At 42.1% G+C, this 15,851-nt stretch overlaps 1 protein-coding gene across 12 annotated transcripts in view; it reads right to left on the bottom strand.

Moving 5' to 3' along the window:
- Nucleotides 1–15,851, bottom strand: part of CAMK2G (calcium/calmodulin dependent protein kinase II gamma) — a 119,735-nt gene that overhangs the window by 17,757 nt on the left and 86,127 nt on the right. For 6 of the 12 annotated variants that reach the window (XM_038141576.1, XM_038141578.1, XM_038141580.1 and 3 more), the window contains exons 13-14: nucleotides 10,765–10,805; nucleotides 2,231–2,263 (exon numbers count right to left, since the gene is read on the bottom strand). In XM_038141576.1, coding sequence (XP_037997504.1) covers nucleotides 2,231–2,263; nucleotides 10,765–10,805 — 74 coding nt within the window. The remainder of the gene's footprint in view (nucleotides 1–2,230; nucleotides 2,264–10,764; nucleotides 10,806–15,851) is intronic. The other 6 variants (XM_038141577.1, XM_038141579.1, XM_038141581.1 and 3 more) reach the window with 1 other exon arrangement.

The raw sequence follows: 15,851 nt of genomic DNA, 5'->3' as shown, positions 1-15,851 counted from the left end.
CCACCACTCCACACAGCACTGAGGCTCTTGTACTTCTTCAGAAACACTCATCCTAAATGCAGAGATCTATCTTCCAAACCTCTTCCAGTGAGAGGAAGGTAACCCATTTTTCTTAGGCCACTGGGATAAGATAAAATTAGCACGGAAGAAGCTATACAAAAATAATTCCACTGTTTTGGAAGGCTTTATAACTAAGGCCAAATGAGAAAAAAAAAAACCAACAAAATGACCAAAGCCTAAACAAACATCCACGAAGCCACTGTTCCAAATAAAAAGTTGACAACAGCCTGTTAGGAGTGTTATGTTGCCTTATAAAGTGCAAAGCCCCACATACTCAAAGCACACAGCCTACCCGCCAGTCTGCACTGAGCACCCAGCTCACCCACAGTATTCTTCCCCAGCCAGTGGGCTGAAGACAACCGAGTATCATGTTTGCTAGTCCAGAATTGGACAGCATTTTACTACAGGATAGTGTCCCAGTGAAATTAGAGGCAGCTCAGCCTGCATGTTTTTCACAGCTCTTTCTCAGGTGAAGGAAGGTATCTGACATACTGAGCTTCCTGCACACACTCACATCATGTGGCCATCTAACCAGTGCTCTTCCCTGGAAGAAGCTAGCCTTTCCTTCCCAGAGGCGCAAGGCAGCACAGCCAGCTCTTATCCCTCCTTCCCCCAGCTGCCAGCCAACATCAGTCACTGGTCCAGGCAACAATCCTTGGTAATTCTGTAGAACTCAAGTTAAAAGAGGCCCATTCACCTACAAAGGTGCTAGGCCCTTAAGATCTGTAATCGATTCGTTTTTGCACAACAGTTGGCAACATTTCCTGAGCTCGACAAAAGACAGACAGACAGACAGGCAGGCATGAGCAACACAGAGGGTGCAAGAGAAAGAAAACAGACCAGTGCTCATATTGTAGGGACACACACCCGTAGCCAACTAAAAGAAACTTAACTACCAATACATGGGCTGTCTCTGGTTATTCAGCCACTTTCACTGCTTCCATGTTCTCAGAGGCTTATGCTTACATGGTTTACATATCCCAGCTGCTTTAAAACAATATGCAAAGGGAATTTAATTATTGCTGGCTGTAGGCAAGTTTAAGTATTGCTGGCAGAAGGGCAAGAAAGGCAAAGTGAACTTATGGCCCACATAAATGCAGGGCTGGTGAAAAGTTAAGTCACTCACTTCAGATTTTCAAAGCAGTACTTTGGGATTACTTTTTTTGTGGGTTTTTTTTTACACAGTTTTAAGGTGTCATTGAAGGAGGAAGAGAAGAAATATCTTCCAGGTAGTAATGCAAAAACAATTACTCTGCTGTCTTGGTACTGTAACGTTCCCACCTCTATCTGAAATAGGAGAAATATTTTCTGTTATTTTTCCGTGCATAGAAGATAATACAGTAACTAATTCTTGTCCTTTGGTTACTGTTTAAATCTTGGTGTCAAAGTGTGTCATTGGGCTGTGTATGACTTCTGACAATATGACACTGGCCAATTTCCTCTTTGGACCCTTGAGAGTGGATTTGACTATTTTTTTAACAAATTCTAAATATGCCAAACATCTTGATGGATGAAAAAGGAAATGAAAAGGACAAGGGGGGCAGTTACTGGGTATTTGGTCATGCTGGGATACATAAACAAGATCAGGACAAAAGGAAGTTTTGGATTATAAAGGCTCTGAACAAACCTTTTCTGTAAGTACGCTAAAAAAAGAAGTGACCAGCACCTCTGAGCTGCCCAGTGGTGCTGTGCCCACACATTTCATCTGAACAGTGGAGCCCCATCAGTCTCTGCCACATTTGGAGTGACTCCCAGTTTGTTCTACACTGCAAGACTCCTATCGAGGATGATAGCACCAACACCAGGCAAAACACCTGTTCCTCTTTTTGGCACCTCTGCAACAGAATGACAAAGCCTCCTGTCCAGGCAAGGCACACACCTGCTCTGCTGAGCCCAGGAGAACCACTGTCTTCTTTCATTTCACACTCAGAGCAGGCAAAGTCAAACTGAGTTGCCAGCAGCTGAATTTTCTGCACAAAATGGGAGCTGTATGTGGCCAGAGGATCCCAGAGCCCTTTTTGTGAGGACATGGACCCCTGAGAGCACACTGATCCCCCCGGCCGCCCCCTCGCACGGACATGCTATGTAGGGTGATGAGCACAAGCCGAGCGTGCATGGCATGGAAAATGGCGGAGGCACGAATCGCAGGCAGCTTACGGGAGGTGCTCACCATCAAATGCACACTGGAGCTCGACTTCCTTTTCTGGACACATCATTGAGAGAGGGAAAGAGAAGGGAAGAGAGGAGATGAGAAGAAAAGCACAGAAACTATTCACACATTAGTGTGCCAGCAAGGGCCCCCCTGTCAATAGTGCTCCCCTGAGGCAGGTATAAGCAGCAGCAGAAATGCACAGACACGGGAAAAAAGGAACAGAGAGAGAAGTCACCATTAAAGAACGTGACTACACACCAGGGGAAAGGGCAGGGCTGAAGACCCCGTCTCCCCAAACACCGAGGTCAGAATATAGGTGCCCCACACTGATATAAGGGGAGAAGAAGAGAGAGCAATATATATGCACAGGATGTGCGATACAAGGGAGTGGCTCTCTGTGCTCTCCCACCTCAGAAAATGGGGCAGCTCCCCCAGCCAAACTGAGGAGGTAGGCAGAAAACCCCCTGTGCGTTCACATTTGGAGAATGCAGAGGTGTGTTTGCACTCATATTAGAGGGTAGGGAGGAGGCTACAACAGAAAGGCACACGCAGGGGCTAAAGAAAGAATAGGGAACTTTTGTGCATAGCATGGAGAGGAGAAAGGCTCCCTCACATAGAATTTGGGCCTGATTGGAGAGGTAAGGTGCACTAATGCTCAAACAAGAAAGACAGAAGCACTCAACAGCCTTTGCACTCTCACATACTGGGAGAAGAACAAACAGGGTCAAACTACTCAACCTTCTTGGACTCTACTCTTGTTCAATGGCATCTTCATACCAAATTGCACTCTCAGTAAATGAGGCTCAGCATGCACTTCCCTCCTCTCTCACTAAACTCTCAGTGTCATCCAGTTCAAGCTGAGCCTGGCAGGTCTTTCAGCATTACAATGCAGCATTACAGCCTTCCCCTTGCTGTCTCCACGTACATTTTCCATCTGCCCTTCTCCTTTGGTACTATCTAGGCTATTTCTCTGCTGCTTACTACAGTCTAGCCCACAGAGTGGTACAGCACAGCACACCTCATGTCAGTCAAAACCCACGATGGTGTGGGCTCAGTTCTGTAGCTCTGGACTCCTGCACACTACCACAGCACCCCCTGGAGCAGCCTGTGAACACAGAACAGGCCACGGAGCTGTAGCTCCCCACTTCATACACTTACTGAGCCTTCACAGCTCTTACCTTGAATATTGCCTTCCTCCCTGCTATCCTCCCATCAGAGCTCAAGCACACACATGCACTGGCATGTGTTTGAAAGCAGAAGTGCCCATGTTCACCTCATACCCAGAACCACATTCCTAATCACACCATACAGTCCACAGTCACATAGCCACTGCATGAACAGACTCAAACTAGCAAAGCTTCTGCCTCATCTGATCTTTAATTCCAGAACAGACTTTGATCTGTTCACCATTTAGCTCACAAATCTTCCATTTCATGAAGGCAGAACACAGGGCTTGCCATTACATGGTTTACAAATTTGTGTTTCCTCTCATTTCTTTCAGGACAATTTAGCTTCTCCACAGGGTTTTCCTCAAGCTAGAACTAAAATAGCATGTGCATGGATGTAACACTTAGACTGCCATTAACCCAGAGAAATCCTTGTACCCCATCACAACAGGGAATTTTTAACTGGGAAAAGTGAAAATTCACTACAATGAAAAACTACTGGTTTTACTTTTAATGTATCCTGTAAGTTGCAGCAGACAAAAAGAAACCATATGGATACTGAGGTAAACCTGTCTCTAAGAAAGACAATCTCATTTGAAATTCATACAGACTTCCAGTAAGTCACAAAAGAAAAAAGGGACATAAAATGTTAAGATACAAGCAAAAAGGTTCAATAGGAAAAGAATCAACCAAGCCACGCAGAAAACAAACACCCTCCTACACAGAGGCACAAGTAACACTGACACAGGAGGAAACAGAACCCTCTGCAGATCTGAACTTAATTAGAGTACAAGCTAAATTTAAAACAGTGTTAGTCTATTACAGGGCATGATGTAGTGTAGAAATCCCAGAAAGCACAATATTACTGGCTGTTCTAATAACATGGAGAAGAAAAGCTAGGTTGGCAGCACGAAAAGGGCAGGGAGTGAGGTCTGTGTTATGACCAGAGCATGATACTACTAAAACACAAGACAGGTTAGATAATGCCAACATGAGGCACTGGCAGTAAGTGCTAAAGCATCATAATTTTTAAAGTCAAATCATATAAAAGGAAGTTACTAAACCAGATCAATCTCTCAGTTCATCTGAACAGCTGTATCAGAACCATCTATTGTTACCTTCCCAAGGTGACTAGCTGAGTGAGCAAAGCTTTTTGTTCTTCTTGTAATGTGACTGCAACTTAGCAAAGTAAATAAGAGAACAGAAGTTTAGTTCTAGAGTTCTCTTTCCCTTCTATAACACAGAACCCTCTAAGAACTACTAGGCAGGGCAGAGATGTCCCAGGGAATGAAAAAATTTGTTAAAGGCAGACACAGCCTATGATAAAGTACCTCACTGATCACTTAAGGGTTTCCCTACACCTGAGTGACAAAACATTCTCCCAAAGCACTACAGACAACAAACCTAGGGATGAATGCTTGTTACAGTTCTATTTTTATTATGTGAGTGAATTTTAGGTGTTCATCTCTCAAAGAGGAGCAGATTCTCTACAGTGAAACTTAAAGAATAGCCTTGCTTTAGGTAACAATCAACAGAAGTCAGCAGATGACAGAAGACAATCTGAAGAATCACTTTCTCTTCAGTATGGCAGCAATACTAGAAATGGTGAATGTAAATCATTCCACAGCACATACTAAAACATACTATAAGAAGTAGAGTGATTCCAAGCAAGGTCCCATTCACAGTCCCAGGAACTTAACATGGCTGTTTTATTTTTATGACAGCTTTTTGTGTTTTCATCTTCTACATGCAGCTCTCCCCCAGTCTGATACTGACAGTTAAAGTATCATGCTTGCAGCAACTCATATTCCTGTGGAGAGTATAGTCATTTCAGAACTTAAGGTAGGGAAAAAAATGTTGAAAAGCAGATCAGCATGGTGAGAGTCATCTTGAACCAGCAAATTTGAGGTCCTATTTCTACTTCTGCTTTAGCCCTTTTGTGTGATGCTGAGCAAATAATTTAATCTTTGTCAATCCATCCTCCCTCTTGCCCTTTTGTCAGCTTGTCTATTTAAATTGTAAGCTAAGAGGCAGGGATTTTCTGCTTAGCCACCACTAGCTAAGCACACTGGACCCTTGATCTCTGTTAGTGTTTCCAGGCATTACAACAATGCAGTGAAAAAACTGACTGCATCAACGATGGATGTAACGTGCTACTGGATGTCAGCACTTAATCAGATCTAAAGCACTCCCCAGGTGTCTTGCATAACACAGTTCAGCACCAAACTCTGCTGTTCAGATGAACTTGGGCCCTCCCTCTTTAGCTTCACCATAAACAATCAGTTATACTTTAAACAGGATGGCTTTAAGATTATAACAAGTCCAGATACAGAGACAGGAGCATTAACTCCTGTTGGTCACTGTGTGAATGTTACTTGACCCTTGCAGATTTTATCGGTTGCTTTACCTTGCTACTGTGCCTTCTCTGTTTAAGACATGCTTTCACCAACTGCTTCCCAACATGCCAGTTTACAGAGCATCCTTCCTTCCCCACACACTCTTTACTGGGCAAAGGGCAGGGAAAGTGGTACACGTTGGGCATAAAATGCACACTTACTGCAATATTCCTCACAAACAGCAGAACAAATGGTATTTGGTACTTCTTTGCAGTTATGTACATTAACCTTGCTAAACCAAATGAATGGATTTTTCCTCTTTCATTTAAGTTCTCCTTTCAGCTGTGCTATTCAGCTTTTACTGGGAAAGAAAACAGAGTGCACGTGGCAGAAAGACAAGGTAGAAAATCAATGGACTTGGCAAAGCATTGCAAGTGAATGCTGTTAAAATCTCTCGCATCCCACAGCATGCTCCACAATTTACTATCTACATAGTGTTACAGTGGGCCTGAAGAACATCATTGATATAATTTTGTAAATTGTACTCACAAACCCAAGTGGTCAGAAGTAAACAAGAAAGGAAAAAAGAAACTGACAAAGAGCTTAGAGAAGGACCAATTAAAAATAATTACCATTACATGCTTAACTGAAAATAAGACTTTGTGCATTAAAAAATTCTGATTATAGAAATGGGTCTTACAGGCCCTGCTAGAACTGGAAACACACACAACCTCTCACACCAGCAGGAAGTGAAATACCCCTTTGGAAAAAAGGGAACACGACTCCTTGAAGTGCTACCCAGAGACAAAGAAAAAAATCATCAGTAGGACTGTAACACTCACTACAGGGAGCCCAGACCCTGACAAGCTTAGAGGAAGGACACTCAGCATAAAGTGTCCTTAATCTTCATCCAGGTGTTTACCCCAGCCCACTCCTTAACCCCTCTCACCTTGAAATAGATGGCAACTCCAGATTACAGTCAGAAAGGGGAACAAGAAAGCAAATAAATCTGATTTGAAAGTATCTGAAGTAAATTTTTTAATGGTAGATGCACAATGTTGCTCATAAATTTAGAATCTTAAAAAAATACCTGGGACCTACAGAGATGACCACAAGATAGGTGGTATGTTACAGGGGCTCTGCAACTCGTCACTCAGTATCTTCTAGCCTCACTTTCTGGATTTGAAAGCAGAAAACCATATTCCTTGGGGATAAAACCTGGGCCTTCCTGCTGCTACTCCAACAGCTTGGATCCAAATTCTGCTTGAAGAAAGTGAATGCAGCACTACAAAGGTTTGGTGAGCAGGCAGAATTTAAGATTCAAGGCAGTTTAAATCATTCATTATTTAAGATAATGGAAAAGTTCTCAAGTGCCAAGCTGATGAAATATCTACCAATTAGCAGAATTAGTACTGGAAATAGAAGCAACAATTCAAAATGAAAACCAGGAATGCTTCAAATGAAATTTGGAAAGGAATTTGCTGGAGGGGGCACTCACAGCTATAGAAATTTATCAAAACAACCCCAGTGTGGAAACACTAGTATTGGAATTTAAAAAAATAGTTTCTTTCCTGTCCTCCCCATCTGACTTAAACTTCTCCCACTGCCTTCCAAAATGGTCTGATCCAAATAAAATGCATGCATCCTCATTGCTTTAGTGCTAAACTTTCTTCAGCAAAGGATTTGAGCCTATTGCTAGAGAAACAATAATTGTGCTTTTTTTTAGTATCAGCTCAACACAACTCATGCTAGATGCTCATATCACCATGTATGACTATCAAATCATTCCTCTCTCATTTATGCTAAGTCAGCAAGTGCATGCTGTACCTTGCATCAGAAATTCACCAACACACATTTTCATGGAGTTATTTGGAACAAAACTTGAGAAAGATGTATATGTCTCACTCAAGCTTGTGTAATACTGTGTCATAGAAAATCCTACTATCCTTGTCAAACAATGTGGAATTCTAGCACAGTCAGCTCTGAATACCAGCCAAAAAAAGGGAAAGTTTCCTCGAACAGAAAGTAAATTAACACAAACTGGTGGTGCTTTTTTCTCAATGTCTTTAAAGCCATTAAGTTTTACACTAGTGTAATAATCTATTTGTGGAAGAAATACTCTTTCAATTCTTATCTGCTTTGTGCATATCTGTGACAACAGTCTTATGGTGCATAGTCACCCTGGATCAGATAAAACCAATGAAGAAACTGAAACATATTTTCTCTCAAATCTCTATAAAGAGTTGATTTCCAAGAAGGTTGTAAAAGACAACAGAAAACTCTGCAATCAAACAAACCAGTCTTCTTATCTGGAGGAAACATGAGAAACAGCCTAACCAGATGGCATGTGGTTAGCAGCAGACTCCAGGTAAAGTACAGCATGCAGTGCATCTACATTGGATGTAGAATAATTTATATAGGAAGTGGGAGTGAAAAGGATAACACAGCTGAAAATCTGGTTGGTGTTCCAGCCACGGTATTTGTGCTCTGCACTACTGAAATGGGCAGAAAATCATTGTTTTCCACAAGTAACACCAGATATCTCTTATCTCAACCAGACACTGGCACAAGTAGTTTTTCAGAACTGTACAGGGTGAGAAAGTGAGTGGAGCTAAAACGACAAGTTTCCTGCATAAGGAGCAAAATGTGACAAGTATGCTGGTCACAATGGTGAGGCCACCAACCAGACAGTGACCAGCACAAAGACTGTCCTCAGCAGTCAATGGGCCAGTACTGCTCCAACAAGCAAATGGACATGGTAAAAGACTACACTTCAAATGGAATGCAGAACCCATTACAGTAGGGCAACGAAAGAGATAAGCATGTAGACACAGAAATCCTACAACAGAAGTGTTAAGATGTCCTACTAACACACACAGACCATTATGTATTCTCTGTCTTGTCCAAGCTTAGCACTGGGGAAAAACAACTTGCACTTTTAAAAGTCTGTATTACTGAGCAGAAGAGTAACTCAAAACAGGAGCTTTAATAAGAAACACATTATTTATTTCTGAGTTTTAACACTTACAGAAATGAGGACTCAAAGTCCATACCTGAAGATAGACACCATTTAGGGAAAACGGGAAGCTTAAACACCTCTCCTGAGGGCCCTCAGGCCAGGGTGAATGTGCTCACGGACAACACCGAGGTTCACACTGCAAAGCCACACTGCTGTAACACTTTGGAGGGAGGAAGCTGCATGGACTCTTGACTGCAGGTCTCCAGTGTCCTGCAGAAGCAGCAGTTTCCTGAGGACAATCTCATTCACCATGAACAGAGAAAGCCATGCTCTCTAATATACATTCCACTTTATCAAAGTATTCAATTACACGTATGAGGAGCAACATACACTGCAAAGGGATGAAGAAAAGTAAATCCAGAATTATCCTTTTCACAGAGGAAGACATTGTGTAATCCATGAACCAAACATCACAAGCTTTCCATGGAGCTGGAAGGTTCTGATGTACAGGGTCTCCTTGTAACTACATGACCAGGAAGTTGTGCCTCAAGATTTACATGTACATCCATTTTTTGAATATTTTAATCCAAGATGTGACACTCCCTAAAAGCTTGTTCGAAATCAAGAATCCTAAGAAGAAAGCCATTTTTTTCTAGATAGGTAACAAAACTTTGTAGACATTTTGATACCTGCTGTTTTTCCAATTACTTTTCCCCTGCCTCATTGGGATTTTGAAGCAAGCACCTGTTGGTTCTCATTTCACAACATTAGGGATAATCCATTCTTATTCCACTGGAATTCTACTGTAATGTTTTAAATATCAACAGATGCAACAACTCTAACACACTTGCTGTATTAGTGTGTATGTGTTCAATGCATGTCTGTACAAGAGACAGGCTGGTGCAATGGCCCAAAGCCCACTCTTGCAGGCATATATCAAAGACAAGAATCCTACGGCAGGAACAGCATTTTCCCAGAGTATTTTGATCCAAAAATAAACAAACCCCAAAACCTGGATGTCAATAGGGCAGAATACTGCAGAACTGTAAGAATGCATGTTTTATTAGAGCAGTCCCGAAAACAAACACAACTCTTCTGAAAACACCTCTTTTTCCAGCAGCCTGCTTGTACTGTCAGCCCTCTGGGAACAAAGCCTCATTAAAATGGGAAAGAGCTCAGAGAGCAGGAGAGAACAAGTGTGCTGGTCCTACAGTATGAATATCAGCCCCTCCAGCACAGGAAGAATGAAGACTGCCCACAGTGCTAAACCAGGAGATGAACTGTTCCACCTAACAGCTGTGGAGAAAGGTTTGGACTTCGAAGGAAAATGCAAGCAAATGAAGCCAACTCTTCTTTTCCATGTGGAGGACAATTATCCTTCAGAACAGTTAGGGAAGGACCATGCTCTAGCCTATAATTGTCTCTCCTCCAGTACCAGACAATAAAGGGCTGATGCCTGCAACAACAGAGCCTTGGCAAGGGCCTGTGTGACCCCCAGAAAAAAATGATGACCATGCAACACAAAGAGTGACACTGAAGTGGGGAAAAAATAATTATCTTCTGAAGGGAACAGGAGAGTGCCTCAACTTCAGGCACACGAATTGAACTTTCAACACAATCTTCAGTTTCCGTTCTGTCCAAACATGAACATTTGGAGGCTCCTCCTTCCCCACCCTTCTTCTCAGCTCAGCCTTCAGCATCTGTCCAAGTGAGTAGACCAAGAAACTTCCATGGGGTCTGCTGGACATATCATCAGTCATTCACAATTGCTCTGTGCAATTTTCACTGTCGGAAGCGCTGAATAGAACAGACTAGTCAGAGGCATGTGTAACAACTGAGCAAGTCCTTGGTCTTTCTAATCCAGTGCTGACCAGCTCTCCATACATCACAGAAAGGGGAAAAGGAATTCCTGCTGCTGCAACAGTGCACTCAGCTAGTTATGCATGTAAGGAACACAAAGATCCCACCCAGGGCTCCATAACAAGACACAGGGCTGTCATTTTACCCTGAAAAGGGACAGGCACCACAGAGACTGGCTGCCTTCTGTTCAGATAGTGGGAGAGACAGTGAAATGGCAAAGCAAGAACTTACCTTCACTCCATCTGACTTCTTGTTCAGCAGGCTTTTGGCAGCTGTGGAGAAAAGCAGAAGTAGATCAGATTTTGATTTCAAGACTATCTTCTCTCTCTCCCCCCCTGCCCGCCCCCCCTCAAAAATGCACAAAACCTCAGAAGGACAACCATCCTGCTAATTCCTCTCTAGCAGCAAGAGACCTGGAAAACAGGACAAGTCACTCATCAAATTCATCCCGATAGCAGAGGGTCATCTATCCTATCTATTGTTCACCTATTCAGGCAAAACACTACCACTTTCACCACCTCAAGAAGACCGAGTCTGAAATGGTAATTCAGAGCTTCTCTGTCAATCCCCCACTCTCACACTGTGGTGACCGCACCCAGAAGTGTCAGGGGGAAAAGAAACCTGTCTGATTTTTGTAACAGGATAAAGGCTGCACCTGTAAGTGCAGCCATTCACATAGCAGATGTGGTTTACAAATGGGGTGCTGATAATACAGAAGCCTTTTAAATACTGCTATTCACAGTTTCTCTTGGGATAGCTGGATAACTAAAAGAAAGGGACTGAAAAAGTGCAAAAGGCAGCATCTGAAAACTGTTTAAAAAAGGAAGAATGGCAAAAGAGACAGGGAACGAGGCTGAATTTCTTAATTGAAAGATAAAGATGCTCTGCTGTGCTCAACTTGAACAACTGGCACTACCAATGAAACTGAGAGAATAAGCACACACAGAGAGCCCACAACAAATGCCTGGCAGGAGGCATACTTGGGAGCAATGAAGGAGCTGCTTCATCTATTACAGCAAAGTGGTACATTAACCATCACTGCCAACAGCAAGACCCCATCTACAACTTTGACAGCTACAAACCATTTCTTGTCCACTTATGAAGAATGTATTCAGTTGTATCAACTTTTGTAAACAGTATGCAAGACAACTACTGTACCAACACATGCCATGGCTCTCCTAAGCAGCTACCTTCTGGGTCTGGGCACTTGGGTTTTAGGTGCAGCAAAGATGAGGCCTAGAGAAAAGGCAAGTCCTAAGACAATGCTGACATGACTGTTGAAATTCCCAAAGACATACTAACCAACTTGCACAGAGTGCTCAGTCTCTCTAGAAGCAGCAACATCAGGCAAAAAAGGTTTTTGCAATACCTAAGCAACGGTTCAAATTTTATGTCAACCACATTTTCCACTCTGCCTTTCCTACAAGATCCTACAGACCTGGATTAACTACATAATATTAGCTGAGCTGTTGCAAATGACTACAGCATCTCCTCCCAACAAAGAGGTGGCACCCCATATAAGTTTACTAGACTCTTGGAATTGTTTCCTAATTCTACTCTCCAATGCAACTATAAAGCTAGATTACAATTTTGTTTTCATTCCAGCTCTCAGAAGCCAAGAACATTGGAAGAACCTCATGCAGAGGTTTTCTGAATGTGATGTGTCAAAACACAGTGTTCCAATGTGCACACATGAAGGTGGGCAAAGCAACTCATCCACCCTGCAAAAGTCTCTTTTCGGAGTGTACACACATTAAAGCATTGCAAGACTGCAAGACAAGTCAGTTCTCGCCACCTTCAAGGCATGACAAAGGCTAGCTTGATTCTACATGCAAGTGAGAAGGAGAGCAATGTGACTATGGGGTCAGAAGGGATCCAGCATTCATACCGTACATGCATGAAGGCATCTCACACAACAACTGCTGAAAACAAGAAACTGTTACAGCCTTACAACACTTCAGAAGGAGTAAAGGATTCTGCAACTTAACAAATATGCCAAATGGGACATCCTTGAAGTGGGGGAAAAAAAAAACAACACACCATAAGAGAAGCAAAATAGTACCACCATATGTTCTGGGAACATCCCAGAGACAAGCAGGGAAGCAACATTTTTCACACTTTCTGCAGTTTTCCCACAGCCTCACATTTGTCTTTGTGGACAGAAGACAGCTAAAATCATGTTCTACAACATTAAAGGAAATTCAGCTGTGAGTCCCTCCATGCAGCCCAGCACTATGTGATGTTGATCCATGTTCCCTGGCGCAGCCTGCCTGTCCAGCCTCCTTCCCTGATTGTACCTCTGCATGGCACACACTGCTCTCCCACAGGCCTGACAGCATCCCAGGACTGTAGAAAGAAACTTGGTCTGTGGGGTATTTGGTTCATGCACCATACTGTGTTTATAAAGAGCTGGAGAGCCCATGAAATGCATTTACATACAAAGATGACTCAGACACCTCGGACAACAGGGAAGCATGCGAGTCTACCCACAGATCAACCTGTACTAATTACAAGACACAAATAAAAGGGGATGCAAGAGGAATTTCTGCGCAAGCAACAGACAAGACTTCCTGTAACAATAATCCTTTTAGAAGACAGACAGATTAGCAAAGAGACAACAGGAGGGGAAATACCCAAAAGCACAAGCAGGCAGATTCTTTACTGTTCCTGAAACAGTCTTGTACCAATGCTCTACAGTTTTCCAGGTGTGAGATGCTAGGACTAATTTTTCTGTCTTTCCCATTTCCTCTACATGTAAAGATTAAATTCCCTCTTCTTTTAACTTCTAGAAGTTAAGAGTTCTTATAGAATAAAGAAACATGAAAGCACACATGCTGCTAACCCAGTAACTTAAAAACCACAGTTCTGTTCCTGGCTTAACAAGACACTCTTCAGTTAAACTCTGAAGAGAAATACAAAAGGCCTCTCCTGCACATACTCCTCCCTCTTCCCACATTTTTCAGTTCTGGCATCCATAGTAAACAGCCTGGGCTCTGGACCATGCTCCTGGCAGAAACACAAATCCTTAATGCTGAACTCATCAGCAGTAAACACCAGACACTCTGGATGTACCAGAGCCAAGGGGACTCTGAAGAGGAAATACTCACTCCAAAGATAGCCACGGACAGTGTCCTCCCCACTGCCAGCCCCACTCCTCCTCTTCCAGAGAGAGCAACCCTTCATCCAGCATCCAGCCTGTCCCTGGGTTTGCCCTGTCCTCAAAACTCAGTTACGTTTCTCACTTCACTTAAGCTTCCAGAGAATTCTTTTTTGGGATGCAGGAAGAACACTGAGGCTGCTTTTATAAAGTCTGACTAACTTATGATGCTAGTCTAACAAACAAGCCAAGTTCTGGCTTCTAAACACAAGCATTTATACCTGAAGAGTTCTGGAATTCACTGAGACTTCATAAAATAAAAATTGTATCATACCAACACAGACTTCCCAATGACACAGAGTTGCAGCTTGTCATTCTCAAATTCTCACTTAAAAGAAAATAATATTAACTATTTCTCAACTTGATATCACTTCTGGGGTCACCACAAGGGAGCCAACAGTCAGTGTGCAGTCACAAGAGGTACTTTTGGCTACCATCACACACAATAACCATGAATGCAGTGTGACTTCAAGAATATCTATTTATTAAGGACAAACACCACAACAAAAAGTATTCCCAGAGCTTTCCTGAACTTTAGAGAGAGGAACACAGAAGTAGAAGAAATTATTCTAATCACTTACATCCACTTTGGATGATAAATTAGACTCTCTGGCTATAGTGATAAACAATTAAATGCAATAATGAAATCTGTATCACTCTAGGAAGTTGCAAATGGCAGTTACTAACTGCAATCCACTACTCTGGCAGGTCCACACTGTAGCAGTTGAGCACCATTCACTTAGGCCCTTACTGCTTCTTAGGAGATTCAGTAGATACAGAGAAAACACTTAAAAACAACTTAATCTTTCATTAAATGTGACTTCATCTACTGCTTGGGAAATGTGGTTTCCAGTGTTATAAGTGTTATACTTATTTAGTCAAAGCTCTACAAATACCTTAATAATTTTTCCCCCCTCTATATTTTCATACCTTTGGATTCCTACCAGGAGATACAAATTTCTCGTGCTGAATCAATATCTACCTAACATAACACAGTAGAAACTTCACATAAATGACTCATTTCAGTTAAAAAAAGAACTCAAAAAAAAAAAAATATATATATATATATACACACATACACACACAAAATAGCAAAAAATCAGTTTCACACTTCTGGAAGGGAGGTATAACAAGACAGCAAAATATTTCATTACCACTTCAGTATTTGTATTATTTTCTCCTTCTTGCTCTTTAGTCAGCTGAAAAAAAATGCCTCTGTACAGGTTATACCAAATATACACAGGCACATTCAGGCCTTCTTTACTTAGTTAGAAAGAACTCTGCTCCTCAAATCTGCCTCCAACCTCCCTCAACCTCACCTATCTAGCCAAAACCTCAAACCTGCACACTGGAGTGTTAATAAGGATCTGTAAAAGACATGTAAGAAATTCCAGTTATTGTCACACTCTGCTACAATAGCCCCCTCATAAAACTGACTTGAGCAAGCAGTGACAACCCAGAAGAAAGCTCAACATCAGTTAAAAATAGAGGTTTCAGGCATAAGGCATAATTACCTGCAAAATCTGCCTTAGGATCTATTTTGAACAGAGGACTTGTGCTGAACCACGTGATAGAAATTAATTTCACAGTGTGAAAGCTTGTTGAACAGCTCCCCAAATTAACAGTTGCAATCCACTTAGGAAACCAGTACTAAGAATTTCACAGAGGCCACTTGTAAGTTGTGCATAAAAATTGGCTTATGGAGAAAAGCCACTTCTCAGCATTTTGTGATGCTCCTCCTGGCATCATGGCTGCTCCTAAGATGAAAACCATTTTTTTCCCATCCTTTTACTGTTTATAGCAAGCCTATTTACAGAGTTTTATCTACATAAATGAGTCCAGACATCCTTAAATATAGCAGGAGTCTCTAAAAACCTTGCCAACTCTCTTCTAGTAATAAATTTACATTTACTTGTCAGAAGATGATTTAGGAGTTTCTTGCATATGATCTAATCAGTTGATTTACTGACTGCACTTCTGTATTCTGTAAGTGAATGCAGATCAGATCAGTGCTTGCTTGGATCATCTGAACATCTGAAGCCCCAGGTTAATCCTGTGTATACCCTGGTGTGACCCTAACAATCCTACAGCAAAACTTAGATTGCATTGTTCTCTCCTGCAGCTGAATGAACACCTTACCAGAGTGTGGAGAGAAGCTACA

This window comes from Motacilla alba, chromosome 6 (genome assembly GCF_015832195.1).
Source record: "Motacilla alba alba isolate MOTALB_02 chromosome 6, Motacilla_alba_V1.0_pri, whole genome shotgun sequence".
NCBI classification, from domain to species: domain Eukaryota; kingdom Metazoa; phylum Chordata; class Aves; order Passeriformes; family Motacillidae; genus Motacilla; species Motacilla alba.
Note: the sequence above shows the minus strand (reverse complement) of the source record. Positions and strands in the feature narration are given on the sequence as shown.